At 40.4% G+C, this 16,415-nt stretch overlaps 1 protein-coding gene and 1 non-coding gene across 7 annotated transcripts in view; both read right to left on the bottom strand.

The window, feature by feature from the left end:
• Rbms1 (RNA binding motif single stranded interacting protein 1) overlaps positions 1-16,415 on the bottom strand; it is a 205,625-nt gene that overhangs the window by 12,212 nt on the left and 176,998 nt on the right. For all 6 annotated transcript variants that reach the window (XM_047544419.1, XM_047544421.1, XM_047544422.1 and 3 more), the window contains exons 5-6: positions 15,641-15,798; positions 13,662-13,741 (exon numbers count right to left, since the gene is read on the bottom strand). In XM_047544419.1, the coding sequence (XP_047400375.1) occupies positions 13,662-13,741; positions 15,641-15,798 (238 nt within the window). The remainder of the gene's footprint in view (positions 1-13,661; positions 13,742-15,640; positions 15,799-16,415) is intronic.
• On the bottom strand, positions 7,662-7,792 carry LOC124981541 (small nucleolar RNA SNORA3/SNORA45 family). The gene has a single exon (XR_007108051.1). It is a non-coding gene; the product is annotated as a small nucleolar RNA SNORA3/SNORA45 family (small nucleolar RNA).

Consider the following 16,415-nt stretch of genomic DNA (forward strand, 5'->3'; position numbering starts at 1 on the left):
CTTTCAAGTTCTGTTTCAAAGTTAAATAACCATGAAGAGAAAAATATTACTTGTGGAAAATATACTCCTTTCTCCTTTGCTGCTTATTATCCTAATTCATCTCTTATTTTATATCACTATTACCCACCCGCTAATGACAGGGTAGAAGCAATAGTGTCTTTCAACATTTCTCTGCCAAAAAAGAAAAAAAAAAAAAAAAAAAGAACACAAAACACCAAACTGTAATTCTGTCTCGGTGAGTTGTCTAGGCTATTGGCTGGCACACTTTTTCCCTCCCTGGGTTGAACCACTACTGAAGAATGGGTTGGAATGGGCGTCATTTCTGAATGGCAACTGTACTCTGGGCATGCTTTGGTTTGGATATGATTTGTCTCCTAATGGTTCACATGTTGGAAACTTGGTCCCCAGTGTGGCAATGTTTAGGTGAAGCACACTGAGAGGTCCTTAGGTCATTCCTAAGAAGGAATGGAGGTAGTTCTTACAGGATCCTATGTTCTTATAAGAGTGAGCCCAAACCCTGGATTGCTTTCTGGCTTGGCCTTGCAATAACTCTCACATGGTACTACCATCTACCATGTGGTTCTCACAAGAAGCAAGTTGATACTGGCATGGTACCTTTGAATCCCATACCTATGAGCTAAATAAACCTCTTTTCTTTATTGTCACCCAGCCTCAGGCACTTTGTTATAGTAATGAAAAATGGACTAATACAGGTAGGAGGAGTGAAGAGTAAAAAGGTTAGGTGTCTGGTGAGAATTTCAGTGAGACTTGTGAGACTTGACCCTCCCACTTTACAATGTGTTCCTTTGTTTACCTTCTGTCTCCAATCTCTCCACCCCAGGCTTTCCTGAATATGGAACTTCCACAGAAGGCAAAATGGATATCAAAGAAGATAGACTGCAGACAAATCCCAGAATACAGATGAACTATACTACTTGTCTTTTCAAAAAACTGTGTTGATTTTTGGAAATTTCTACCTGCAACAATTACAGAAAGTGAACAGATACAATGAAGCAAGAAAGTTTCCTAATCAATGATGATATTTTTAATTCTACTACAGGGTCATTAAAGGGCAGGTGGAAACTAGAGCTGAGAAAGCATCCAAGTAGGAGGGAATAAAGGACAAACTCTTCTGTGAATAAGGACTTATAATATCTAGAATTACTTTAAGTTACTTGCCTTTGTGGGCAAATGCTACTTAAAATTCTAGCAATGACACTCTCATCAGGCTCCTGGGTCAATGCGAGGGCATGAACAGGTGCAGGCCTGCAAGGTGCTGTGTGTGTGGGTGGCCTCGCTTGACAATGAAGGACAGAACTCAGATGCAGAAAGGCAAGATCTCACTTTCTGCACATCTGGAAAGGTCCTCAGAATGTTTTCTCCAGTGATATATAAGGTTATAAGACTTTGCTTCCACATACTCCTACAAGGGAAGAGAGCATAATAAACTCTGTGGAGCTGGCACTTGGTGGGCCTTCACTGTGAGAGACACTTTTATCTACAGGGTTTATAAAAACTAACTCTGAGACTGAAATTTAACTAATTTAAAAAAAGAGATTCCTGCGCTTAGCGAGAGTGATACAAACTGTTTTCCTCCATTAGAACAATTTTTTGCAGGGAAAGAAAGTGACCAGGTTGCTCATTCTGGAAGTTCCCCTCAGGCTGTGTTGGCAGGCAGGTATGAATGAAGGCAGTTCAGTTGCAAGACTCTGGTGAATGTTTGAAGCTCTCTTGTTAAATAGTCAGTGTCCCTATTTGGATGTAATGTGCTTCCAATGTGCTTTCACCTAGATTCTATCCTGTCAGAGAAAGGCAGGTCTCAGGTGACAATGAAGCTTTCTAGAATGTGTAGTAAAGGCATGTTTGTGAATAAATCATTTAAAATGAAACACATGGAACAAGATATAGTTGAATCTTTCAAAAATGAATTATATTTACCACCTGATTTTTGTGCTGCATTAAGATATGTTTTTATTCCCCTCTAAAAGCAAAAAGGTAAGTAGTTAAAACAGTGTGTACTGGTAGGTATCTCTTATCTTAGGTCAAGCAGATTTCTTATGTTAAAGAATGTAACAAGTAGAAATGACCCATTTTTTACACATTGCTGGCTCCTTGTTTCTTTCAGTGGAGTAGGTGTGCCCAAGTATTGCATGTAAAGCGATATAAAATTCTAACAGCTTCTTCTTTTATCAAAATTCTCTTTTGTCTAGTTATCAGTTGAAGTTTTTATGTTCTACTATGTGCCAGGGACGACACAAGAGCCAGCGGTACAGTGGCAGATCTGAGTTCTCGCATCCAGGGTGCGTGCAGTTTAATGGGGACGAGAATATTCCAATCTTAGGAAAACCCACTTAGTCATTTACAGGTCAGAGTACTGTTTTAGAGAGATTTGTCTTTAACAGAAATGTTACGTGGAAGCAAAGTACTGATGTGAAGACAGCGGCTGTCTTTCTTTCACAATTGCTGCTCCACTGACTTGGAGAGGGTGACGAGAGCAAGCCTATGCCTGGAATTTAATGTTTCTCCGTGTGCTCCAGAAAAGCAAACTAGGTGAAGAATTAAGAAATATCCAGGTGTCATAGGTGGCAAAAGGGCTTAATTTATTGTAACTGACACCATAATACCAAGCAAGAGTAAGAGGGTTTAGATTTCTGCACAGAAAAACAAAACACCCAGATCTGTGTCTTGAAGACACTTTTTTAAAGTATGTGTGCAAGTTTGTTACAGATTGAGAGGTCCTTAACCAATCGCTCCTGTGGTTCTTTGAAATGAGGGGATGCTCCTTAGTTTGCTTTTGGGAGCCTAATGTGCAGGTGAAGGCTGAAGGAGAGAGACCCTGTGGGATGGCTTATTCTAGAGGGATCCTTCAGCTGGCTTCTTGGGTTGTGTTTTAGAAGGCAGATACTGAGAACAGGAAGTGTCATAAATGCTAGTAATATGGCTATGAGCAAAAGCTAAGTTTGGGTATGTTACCTTCACAAAATTAGCATGTGGCAATCTCTTACATGGTCATTTTTCTATATTAGGAACTCTTTATTGTATACAACAATAACTGCAAAGAGTTCTAACATGATTTGTGATTTCAGACACATTCCAGAAATTAAAATAATAAAAATTATATACACACCTAAAATTGACTATTTTGCCAAACATGCAAGGTGTTCTAGGCTGAATTTCTCCTTAATAAGGGTGTACCTCAGATATCTCATGAAATCTCTCAGGTCAGGTTCTCTTCCTCATCACCTGATAGAAAAGTTATTTTCTTCCTCATTAGAACCCCAAAGCCTGACAACCATGGTGGGTCCGTGACCTTGCATACCTGTTAGAAGCCCAAGGCAATACCTCAGATGCAAACACTGATCATAGGTAGTATCCTGACACCTCTGAAGAGCCACCTAAGACCATGGCATTACTGGACTCTCCAGTATGCCCTCAACAGAGCTTAAGAGTGGGATGATATTTTACAAATGCCTGATTCTGTGGTACTGACAATCCCTCCTGAGAGAGAAGGGCCATGTGGGGGTGCCCATAATGACTGCTTGCATGTCTCTGCCTGGTATTTCTTTACCTGTCCTCTGAAGCTTGGACTCCACAGTGACTTGGGCTCAGATGTTGGAATGGACCTTTCCTCAGACTGTCCTAAGTGAGGTCTTTGTACATTTCACCATGAGACATCACAGTACTAAGAGCTGGAATGACCTCTCCTTCCAAAGTCCCATTTTTCTAGTCATGCAGTATTTTATCTCAATCAACATTCTGCAAAATGTAAACTGCCCTTGACCGAATCTTCTTCAACAATTTTGGAAAACCAGATCACTCAGCAACCATCATTAGCTTTCTTTCTGTTAACGTTAGTTACTTTAAAAACTCCTCAACTAACAACATGTAAGGAACTATCCAGGCCTTTACTTTTTAAAAACTTCAACCTAAGAAACCAATACATATTACTCTTTATGTGAACAACACCATTTCCTGTTTTAACCCCTCTGTCCTACCCAAGCAGGCACAACTATACTTTCTCTCTGGGAACACTTCTTCCAGGAGGAATTTGGTCTCTCCTCCTTTCCTGTGCCTTACACAGTGTTGCTGGCTACCATTCAGTTTGAGATGAGTAACATTTGCAATTTATTCATGTTAGTTTCATTTCTGCAGGGTTCAATTCTGATTATTTTACCTCACTTCCCAACCCAACAAAGAAGGGTCACTAAAAGAACAATTTGACAATAGTAAGATCATGTGAAATAGAAAACAAAACCTCAACATCCTCCATTGCCCCGCATAAGTATTTTAATAGTCTATCTTTACTGCTTTTCCATTTATTTTTCACATTTACAATAGGTAAATGTGTCCTTTTCTTCTACAATTTATACTGTGGACCTTTCACTACCTTGTTATATAGTCATGTGTACAGCAATTACATGGTGTTCTATTTGAAAAGGGGTCATGCTTGTTTGTTTACTTAACTAGGAATTGAACCCAGGGCACTTTACCACTGGGCTACATTCTCAGTTTTTTTTTTTTTTTTTTTTTACTTTGAGATAGGGTCTGGCTAAGTTGCTGAGGCTGACCCTCAATCTGTGATTCTCCTGCATCAGCCTCCCGAGTCTCTGGGATTGCAGGCATGCATCACTGTACTCAGCTTTCTTTATTTTTATAACATTTTATGAACATCTCTGCATCTTATTTATCTTTTTAAGCTCAGCGTCAACTACAATAGTGATGGTTGTACTGCATGATGGTTAGGGCACTAGCTTCTAGTCTTCCTGGGTTTGAAATATACTAGCTAGTAACTGCAAATTATTTAATGTCTGTGGTTTCAAAATCTGTAAAATGTGGGTAACAGTACCTACTTCAAAGGATTAAAACTATTAACATAAGAAGTGCTCAGAACAAGCCAGGCAGGAGGATCACAAGTTTGAGGTCAGCCTGGGAAAATTAGGAAGACTCTATCTGAAAATTAAAAATAAAGGGTTGGAGGTATAGCTTAGTGGTAGAAAACCCCCAGGTTCAATTTTCACTCCTGAAAAATGCTTAGAATGGCTGAGTTTTCAGCTATTGTTATTATTACTGTGTCAACTGGGGGAGCTCACATTTTTAAATGATGGCTTCTCCCAACACTTTTGAATTATTAAGATATATTGTCAGGAGAGGGACTTGTGGTTCAGAAAGTTTAAAAGTTTTTAGGAACTGGCCCGCATTCCACAGGATTTCATTCTGAGGGATTTAGCTGTCTGGCTAGGGCTCGCTTCTCTTAGAATGAAGAAATGTTCAAGATACGGTTAAAGATGAAATTACTGGCAAACACCATTTAGAAAACCGGTTCATAGTAACATCCACATCTTCCACTCAAGATCCTTGTGCTTGGATAAAATTCCTCCATTATTTATTGTTCCTGACTGGCAGAGTCTGACAGAACTCGGACGTGGCCTCTGCGCGCTGCATGTGGTCCATGGTGATAGCAGCTCCCAAGGGCAGCCCCTCACAAGCTGGCACGGCACTCATGTTCCCTGGGTGAAACGCCGCTACATCTCTCCTTGTGGACCCTTACCACTATTAAAAACTAGACTTCCTCTGAGGTATAGAAGGTGGCTGAGGTTGGGATCTGCTAGATAGCCCTGGTCACTCTGCTGGCACTTTTGCTCTCGTGGCAATGATTCCTTGTAAGAGCAGCCCTTGAAGGGCACATCTCCCCATGTGCGCATTATTCCCTGTTCTCTTGTAACAGGGGACGAGGGAGGGAAATGTAACAAGATCACGATCCCAGAGGTATGATCACATTGTCCCACAGGTACCAGGGGCACACACATGTCTTCAAGTACAGCCATCCCTCAGGATCTTCTAGGGCTTGGTTCCAGGGTGCACCACAGATGATCAAGTCCCTTATGTGAAACTGCATATCCTCTGCTCTATTTTAAATCATCAGTAGATGACTTATAACAGTTATGGACAATATAAAAATCATTTAAGTCGTTGGTACACTGAATTGTTTAGGGAATAATGACATGGGAAAAAGTCTACATATGTTCAGTACAAAAGCATTTTTTTTCCTGAATATTTTCAATCCATAGTTGGCTAAACTGATACATATGGAATCATATGGAGGGCTGACTATATTTTGTCTCAAGAGTTGCGGGAATTATCTGTTTTTACAGAGTAACAATGCTTAAGGTATATATTAAGAAACAAATGGACAAAAGAAACCTCTGAAAAATCTCTAGGCCTTTTCCTAAAATTGTAATTTCTTCTCTAAACATTACCTGTTCTATCTCTTGGCATGGGACTATGCCCCATCACTACACCGAGAGCTATGAAATGTGGACGAGAATGTCCTTCAAGCTCTGCTGGGCACATGCCCAACCTGAAAAGTCAGAGGAACATGGAGAGCAGACGTAGGACAGGCTGAAGACTGGGATGGCCTGCCAGCAGTCTCATCCGCACTTCACTGGAGCGCCTTCAAGATACAGACCAGATCTGAGCAACGCAGCAGAGTGACACCAGCATGACACCGAGAATCCAAGGATCCCTTGCAGATCCAGTGACGGGACACTTAGAAAACACTCTGCCCTCAGCACATGGACTTATCCTGACTCCATCAGAGTCAGGAAGAGGTTCACAGAGATGGCAGTCACACGGTCTCCTGCAGTGCTGAACACACCGTGGGCCTCTGTCTTGCGGAGGTGGGGGTGGTGACATGAGGGTCAGGCGGAGCCATGGAGCTGTTCTCAGCTCCAGGAGAGTCCCAGCTAACATCACACTCACTGGTCTTCCCAGAGACTAGTCTCTCTTCCAGGAAGGTACTAGAAGTGCTTCTTAAAACAAATACCTGAATCATGATGCTGACTATGTTGTTTCTGCCTGGGGCATGATTCCTAGTTTGGACACTGGTTCTGCGTAACTAAAATTCCCAGCCTTGTCTCTAACAGTCCCTGTGTGGAAAATGGGTACATACGAATTCCCCACAAAGGAATTTTTATTGAGCAAGTATTAGGTAGCTATTGAAAATCTCCATGGAATGTACCTAGGTTGTCTGAGAAAGCAGCCATGGCTCGCTTCACCCTGGCTGGGAACTTTCCAAGCAAAGTTGACTTACTGCAAATCAGCTCTGACTCAAAACCAAGGCAAATCAAAAGAAAGAACAATGCTTCAACATTTCAGGGAACAAAGAGGGACCGAGTGAGGAAAAAGAAGACATCTCATGAGCAATCCTTCAACAAACTATAATGTACATTTAGAGAAGTATGCACTGTAAGAAAAGATAAAGCTTCTTTAAAATAAGGTAATGTCAGACATGAAAGCACCCAATTTTCAAAAAGCCTTTCAGAAAACAGACTGCATTAAAAATTGTGATGTGGAACCTTAGATTTTTCACAGAAGTGTAAATAGGTTCTACATTATGCCCCGTGCCTCAGGCCGGATGGTAGGGTATGCACAGCTGCCAAAGATACCCAATCATGTCACCTGAATATGAAAGAGTGTGTTGGCAGGAAAGTGGATGACACAGAAGAAGTGACTACTTATATGTGTAGCTGACCTCCTTCCACTTAGTCTTCTAGAAACTTCCTTAAGAGTGTCACAGTGAAGATGAGTTCACTGTTCAGTTTGTTTATTTTCAGAAAGGGATTTTGGGACTGTGTCTAAAATGAGTTTCCTTTTTTTTAGGGGCACGTTTCTGACCTGGGTGCTAATGGGGGCACTGATTGTCTCCATCAGCGAATCAAGATCAGCAGAGGCTCTCCAGGGACTCCAGCACAGCAGGACAAGAGTCATGTTGGGATGTGACTCTCATCTCGGCTAAAGTGGGTTTCTTTTCTACACTTGGCTCCAATGTCATAGGCGAACTGCCAACCATGCGAGAATCCAAGTACTCTGACAGGAACCATCCCGGATAATTCTGCTTATGCCAGCTAAACAACATGCATCATTAAATAAACCATCCTCTGACTATATTTACGAAATGTTATGTCTGCCTAGTAATGAGCCTACATTATTTAAACATTCAAGTGGAGGCTCATTCAATTTACCCTTGCTTGCCAATATTTTTGTTTTTCATCTGGTTGTGCTGATGCTACTCACATGCAGTCCATGGAGAAACTGATGCTATGGAGCAGTCATTCAGGTAATAAGAGAGGCAAAGGCAGTATTTAATAAACTGACCAGCATTCAGAGAAAATTCTCGTATGTGTACAGGAAAAGAAAAAAAAAAAAAAGAGTCTAGAGAAGTTGAAAACCATTTCAAATTCTTTGTGGGTACTGGGGACTTGTTTTTGGGAAAAGGTGAATTCCAAAAAAGTGTGCTTCCAAGTCTTGCTATGTACATTTCAAATTCACCCTAAAGACAGTTCAACCTTACTGAAGTGCAAGAAGGTATCCAAGGTATTCCTCAAAATAGCCACAATTATTGAGATGAGATCTACATGAAAATGCTCTGTGAAACTACATGGTAACTTCTGTTGGTACAGGTAATGCACAAAATTAAAACTAAAACATAGCTCCTGCCAGCAAACAACTTGCAACCTAGTTAGAAAGCAAGACTAAAACACAGGGCAGATCATTAAGCATTCAGAAACGGCACAAAATTAAGAACTGATTCAGAACACAGAGAAGGGCTTGACTACAAAACTGTACAGTGATACAATGTACATGGAATTTCTTGGGCCCTATTTGCCACTTGGCAGAACTTGGAAGAAACTGCTCTCTATCTGCTACAATTGTGATGGTTCTATCATCAGACATGTGGTTTGGAAATCAAAGTTTTTTTCCTTCCCTCCTTGAATGGGTGTGGTCAACAATCTGTGAACCCATTCAAAGAAAACGGTCAATAGATACCATTGAGTTCTTCGGAGAAAATAAGGAACCTGTCCAACCTCTATCTAAGACAGCCTGACATCTTTCCCTCAAGAAACTGTAAGATTTTATCCAGACTGATTTATCATCAAAACAAATGTGTTCTGGAGAATTTTTCTTCTTGAACTTTCCTTGCTGCCTGCAAGAAGGAACTGAGAAAATGAAGTGCTCACAAGTAAGTGGATGAGCAACTCTTCAAAGGGACTAATGCTTGGAGGTCCCCAGCATGCAGGCGATGACTCAGGGGAAGTAGAGAAAAGCCAGTTGGCACAGGTGCTAAACTGGAGGGTCTGGCAGTGTACACAGAAGGCTCCCTTGCTTCTGGGTGGAGGTTAAAAACATCCCTTTCTCTTTCCTTTACTTTCAATCAAGCATTGCCAATGGGAAAACAAAACTAACTTAAATAACAAAAAGGAAGCTCTTTCACCGGGTTGAGTTCCTGGGAACAGTATCCTTCCAGGTCTTGTATTTTATGCTCTACCCTGGCGCCTGCAGGCAGTTCACCTTCAGAGATATCCACAGAAGCAGCAAGTTGTCAGGTTTTAGTGCCAAAAGATCAAATGGAGCCTGTGGTATTGCACAGACTTACAAATTGGTTCCTCTATGCAATGAAACTCAACTGGATACAGAAAATTAAAGTGAATCCCTAATGGTCATCATCGGTCATTCAGCTAAAGATGGATCCTGCGAACTACAGGAGTATAAATACTGAACACTAGTTACACATGCAGTCCTGGAGAAACTGCTCACTTCCGACTCCTGGCGGAATTCATATAACTTCAAAATACCTCAAGGCTTCTTGGTTGTGTCCAGTGTGAAAAACCAGGACATATGTTCTACAGGGCCTCTGGGCTTGCTCTCTAGAATTGGGACCTGACCAATCTTTTTGTTAGGTTCAACTCACTGGATCTACTTACTTCAATTTTACTTTTTTTTTTTTTTTTTTTTGGGTACTGGGGATTGAATTTGGGCACTCAACCACTGAGTCACATCCCAGTCCTATTTTGTATTTTATTTAGAGACAGGGTCTCACTGAGTTGCTTACTGCCTCACTGTTGCTGAGGCTGGCTTTGAACTCACAATCCTCTTGCCTTAGCCTCCCAAGCCATGGGGATTACAGGCGTGCACCACTGTGCTGGTTACATATTTTTACATACAAAAAGTGGCGAGGTAGCTGGATACCCTGGGAGGAAGGCCATGATTTGTCAAATGGAGAGCTCTGTTCTTATGGGTTCCCCCACAGTTGCTCACCTCCTTTGTTCACAGGTGAACTCAAGTGCCTAGGCCCCACATGAGTATTAGGATAAATCTTATTGATATGGCTGCTCCCCTTTGGAAACTCTGATCAGCAGGTGGCCAGGCTAGCAAGGTTAATGACCCATTCTCCAGACCTCTGTCTTACCCTAGGGTGAGATCCAACTTTTACCCTAGGGTACACCCTGAGGTAATTACGGCTGGAAAGTGGGGTTGTTGGCTGAGAGGCCTACGACCAGACTCTGAGATGTGTTATGCCAGCTAAAGATGAGATGATTAAAATTGCAGAGGAGAAAAGATGTAGGAGAGTGTTTCTCTTTTATTACCATTTTTACAATTTTAGTAGCTCCTCCTTCAAAGCAAGGTATGGTAGTTTCTAAATTTTGAGATTCTTCCTGTTGTCAGGCAGCTTGCTAGAGCCTGGCTGAACATCAAAAGGCATCTCAATTTTCCCCCCATATGCTACCTTGTATGGAGGTAGTACTTGATGTCTTGATGTTACAAGGCTGTGGAATTTATTCAAAACCAACAAACATTGGTTGTTGCATAGCACAGCTCAAGGACTATGCTGGGCATGAACATAAAAAAAATGAGACAACAGTTTTTCACTTCTAGGAGTTTTCAGCTGAGTGGGATTGGCACATGTAAACATGGTAAATGCAAACATACAGATAAGCATCCTCACGGTGCTCTGCAGACAGAATCTAACCCAACTAGGTTAGAGGAGACCCCTGTCGAGAGAAGGCAGGCTGTGAACAGTTTTGAAGGGTGAGGCAGACACCCTGGTCAAAGGAAACCAAAGGGATCTGAGGCATTGAAAACTACAGAAAGAATGCAAAGAGAAATGATGCAGTGTGAGGCATCAGGACTAGCACCAACTAGTTCACGGTTGGAAGATAAAGAGGAAGACAGGGAATGGAGGAAGAAGGGCTCTGGTCACCTCTGGCCTGTAATGTCTTTCTAGGAATCCTGGATCTTTTCTTCTGGGAGGGGGAGAGGAGATGATTTTTAGCAGAAAAGTGACACAGATGCATATATTTTATCTAAGTCTCTTCAGCTGCAGTCAGGCAGATATTTGGGGGATGTAAGCTGAGACAGGACAGGCAATCAGGAGAATGCTGAAAGGGCCCAGGTGTGAGATGGTAAGGAATTAAACTGGGCAGTGATAGGCAGAATGGAGGGAGCAGATAGATTCTAGAAACAGTAAGAAAACTGTAAGGATTTGAATGATTATGTGTGTGTGAGAGATGACACGGGGGGAAATCCAGTCCTGGATTTTCAGTTTGGGTGTCTGGGTGGATACTGGTTTCACTAACTGAGATGAGGAATAGGATTTGATGGGAGAGGGGACTGGTCTAGTTTTGGAGAGGAGGAACATAAGGTGACGGAGGCCCGGCGGTCTGATTCTCAGGGGAAAAGCTATGACAAGAGATGAGCATCTCAGAGTCATCTTAAGATAAAACAGTGGCTGAAAACCTTTAGAGTGGACATAATCTATCAGAATTGTCAGCTAAAAATGAAATTCAAGGGAACACTGACAATTAAGAGCAGATAAAAGAAACAGAATCCACAAAGGAGAAAGAGTACAAATGGGAAGAAAAGGAGATCAGTGTTAACAAAATGCCAGGGAGGACACGTTTCAGAGTTCATGCAACAGATAGATACAGCACAGAAGAAGCCAAGAAAGTCCCCAGGTTTGATAATCACAAAGTGTGTGTTAGGGATTGAATTGTGTTGTCCTTCCTACCCCACTGAAAAAAAGAAAGACATTAGAGTCCTAACCCCACAGTTCTTCATACTCCTTGTCAAAGTTACAATGAGGTCATTAGTTAGGGTGGGCCTTAATCCAACCTGGTTGGTGTTCTGGGAAGAAGGGGAAGTTTGAATCCAGAGGCAGACACGCTTGGAGGGAAGAAAATGCTATGAAGTCACCATTTCTCAGCCAAGGAGAGAGGCTTGGAATGGATTCTTCCTCCACAGGCCTCAGAAGGAACCAATCCTGCCATGCCCTGACCTTGAACTTCTGGTCTTCAGAACTCTGAGACACTAAATTTCGGTTGTGTAAGCCACTCAATTTGTGTGGTTTTGTTATGGTTGTCCTAGCAAACAAAAACAATAAGATGATCAAGAAGAATTTCAATTACAAGTTTAGGGGGAAGACTGGAGAGAGCTGAAGTGTGAAAAGGATGTGAGGATGTGAAGACCACACTTCAAAAATGCTCATATGAGAAGGATTTGGGAGCCCCTGCTTAATTTTAGTTTGAAGATCACAGACTCGAGTGATTTCAAACACAAATGGATATCTTTTTCCAGAAAATTTTTGGCACAAAGTAGTTCACACATATGTTCACTGAATTCTGTGATGTTAAAAACGTCTATTGTAGTTATGATCACAATTTTTTTGTTCCTGGTATTGGTTGTGAATTTTCTTCCACTTCCTCACCAATTAGTCTTGCCAAAGATCTGCTAATTTATAAATAAAATTTTTTGTTGGAAAAAAAGTAAATATAAGCAAAAGACAGAGATGGAAATTATAGAACCCAAAGGCAATGAGAAGGAGAGCTAGACCCTGACGGAACAGGATCTCACAGATAGCCCTGAACATTGGTCCTTGGGACCCTGGGGAAGGAGAGGGTAAAGAGAGGGTGTAAGTGTGGATCCCTATATTGGAAGGATGTAGGAATCTGGTGATCTCAATGCTATTCACCTGCTTAGAGCTAGCTAGGGGACTGTGCAGGTTGGTGAAAAGGGAGAACTACTGCTGGGGGAGGGGGCGGAAGCTGAGCAGGGACCTGCGGCACTGAGGGTCTGGTCCAACTGAAGACATGTAATTTGCCATGGTGTCAGTCTTTAGTTGCCCAGGTGAAACAGGATCAGTAGAATGGATTATTGTAGCATCAATGCCAGTTCATGGTTCTGCCAAGCAGAGGTGATCAAGGGTTGGTGTACAAGAAATCTGAGGAAGTCGCTAGAGGAATGGTTTTAGCATTCAGAAGTGGAAACCAGATTTTGTAGGGATGAGAAATGGGTCAAAGAAAGACATACCAACAGTGAAAACAGAAGGGTGTCTTTGTATTCCAGATCAGGTGTACTGGGAGTGAGAATGAGTGAGCCTGAATGGGATGTTGGCAAGAAAAGCTCTTGAGTGTAGTGTTCTTTATGAGTACAACACAGGGTGGAACAACAGGGGGAGTGACTATCGTGGAATGGACAGAAGGCTGTGGGGGTCAAAGCCCAGGCACGGCCGGGATAGGACGTCCTCAAAGGACATGTCCTAAGAATGAGAAGTTCCCTCAAGATGAACAGCTGGCTGGTGCACCAGAGGATGGGATTCTGTAATGCTTTACCTGTCAGACAGCTCAGTTCCTTACCTCCGGGTCATTTCAATTAACAACTGGTGCCCAGCAACAGCTGAATTTTTGATTCTTGTTTGTTGATATAAACATAGAAATTTTAAAGAGCAAAATGAGAGTTTTTGTCCTTACTGTAAGAGGCACCATGCACTAAAGTTATACACTTATTACAAGAAAGACTACTGATAAAATTTTAGACAGACAACATACCAGAAACTCCTGGGGGTGTCTTAATGAATTTTCCATTAAAATGACCAATTACAGCTTCGCATTTTTCTGTTGATTCCATTCTATTTATAAAAACAAAAAAAGTTTATGTTTAGCAGTCTCTTAGTTTTCATTTCTTTGTGCATGCACAAACATTCTTTTAGGCTTTTTGGATACAAATGAAATCAAGCAAAATATGAATATAATAAAAAAGGGTTTATATTTTTATCTGTTGCTTTTGAATTTTTACAGTAAATTAACTGATACCAGAGTACATTCTGAATCATATAAGAAAGAAATTACATCAAATATTTAATACCAAGTGTATAATTTTATTGATTGTTGAAAAATTGAAAAATATCAAGATATAAAAGTTTTCTTAGTCATGATATTGAGTAAAAAGCAACAATTTAAAATACTACTATATTTGCAACTTGTTAGAATATTGGTTATTTTAAACATGGTCTTCCCTTTTAAGAATTCACAAAATGACAGACTAAGAGTTGTGATAATAGCTAGTGTCAATCAGAGGATGTATCTTACATGTTTTTTACATTTGCTTCAGGTTTAAAATTAAATTAGTGAAGTCAATTATATACTTCTTTGTCATCTTGGCTTTGGAGGAGTTAATTAAAGGCTGGAGTCTAACTTTATAACTCGTTTTATATCTATAGGTGGCTAAAAACATTTGAGAAACATTTCTGGGGATTTAAATTACTTTGACTTACATTTCTTCAATAGAAGAAACAGAAATAATGTACTCAAAATGCACCATATATTCCTGAACTACCCAGAGAATTATACGTCAGTGCTAATGGATAATAACAGTGTGGAGAACAAAAGCATTTAATTGGGCTCAGCCTTTGGATAGGGAAATGGCACCCCTGTTCTGCTTTCAGAAGAATACCCACAGAGGTGAAGAGATGATGCTGAGCCACTGTGTCCCACTGGATTATCAATGAAGTGTGCACTGGAGATGCTGGCCCTGGTGACTTACTACGGATAAGATATTTTATTATAAAATCGTCTGGCCTAACAGAACAATGGACTAAAAGCCAGAACTAAGTAGTGGCTCTTGGCAGCTAGCTGATGATGGAAAAGTCCCTTCTGTGCCTCAGTTTTCTCATATGTAAAGTAATATGTAATAATAAATGCTTTATTCATATCGTAGGTCTGTGGTAGGATGTGATTTAATTTGTCTATGAAAGTAAAATGTCAGCATTTTTTCTTCCAAAGTTAATAATTTAAAACGCATAGATATTGTTACTACATAGTACTAACAAGTTCCTAAATAATGTATCATGTAAAATCAGCTTTTGTCTATGGGCTTTAGGATTAGAATTTTGCTAGAAATCAAAGCTCTTTCTATTTAATATATTTTCTCTAGAAATCAAATTAAAAACTACACTAAAGAATCCTTTCTGGGAAGGAAGGGATAAAAATTAAGTGGAGGAATAAGATACTTTAGTTATATCTGCAGCACTTATTTCCTTAAAAAAAACTACAGTGAGAATTGTAAAATGTTTATAGTTTAAATTTACGTGGTGGTTAGGTGTCATATCCTTGTCTTAGTTCTTTGAATGTTTGAAAAGTTAAAAATCTAATTACCCCACTTTATTGATGATAAATCAAATTTCTATCTAATAGAAAAAGCATACTGATTCATTCATAAAATTTAGGAGACGTGTTGCCATTTTAAAGAAATTTGATTAAGTTAATCGAAAATAAGACATATACTTTCAGAACTACTGCTCATGTGATACATCTTTGCTGTGAGCCACCAAATATTTAGTGTGCTCAGATTCAGGAATCCTAATGAAATTCCAAAAGATTTGGACAAGTTTATATGTAAGTTTATGCTAGTAAAAAAAAAATTATACTAGTGCCCATAACCCTGGCTTAAATTTTGATCATTTTTTTTATTTTGTAGGATAACTCGACAGAGCTACTGTTGGTTAATAAAGGGAGGGCAGCATGCTTACCTGGCGAAGCCAACACCACGACTTGTACCACTAGAATCACGCAGTATTCTTGTAGAAATAACCTGTCCAAAGGGTTTGAGCATATTTTCAAGTTCTTGCTCATCCATGGACAGGGGCAAATTAGAAATATACAGGTTGGTAGGATCCTGTTCCTGTTGCTAAAACAGAACAGAGAATTGTCTATCAATTTCCAGCAGAAGGTGAGATATTTATGTTAACATACCTAATTGTATGTAGGCATTCTCCTTGCTCAAATCCTTTTAAAATATTATTGAGTGAAACCATGGGTTCTATGGAACACTTGAGTCACACTACGCACTTGAAAATAGTTTGGACAGTGGGTATGGGTTAGACTTGGTTCCCAGAGCCCTTCTTGGCAGATGTGGAAGTGGCACTGTGTTGGAGAGGGTGCTGCTTAGTTGGAGAGGGTGCCCTTCTGAAACCACAGCTCTCAGCTGATTTCAGTGTTTCCAAAAATAACCAACCTCTCATCCATTGCTATTTTTAGGAGTTCATTTCAGGCACAAGTAAGAGGATATTACTGCTAATAATTCAATTTAGAGATACATGACAAAGGATCCTAGATCAAGTCCCGTGGATTCCAGTATAGGTTTTCCCCAAATCTGCCCTATGGCAAAGTGCATATGACTTTTAAGTAGTGATCAGTAATGGAAAAAAGGACAGTCCCTAACTTAATCCAAAAAAGAAACTCAAAGTCATGTAAAATGATAAACTCTGGGCTGATTAAATTTTAGAATCCTGTAAGAGCTGAACT

Source organism: Sciurus carolinensis, chromosome 3, assembly GCF_902686445.1.
Source record: "Sciurus carolinensis chromosome 3, mSciCar1.2, whole genome shotgun sequence".
NCBI classification, from domain to species: Eukaryota; Metazoa; Chordata; class Mammalia; order Rodentia; family Sciuridae; genus Sciurus; species Sciurus carolinensis.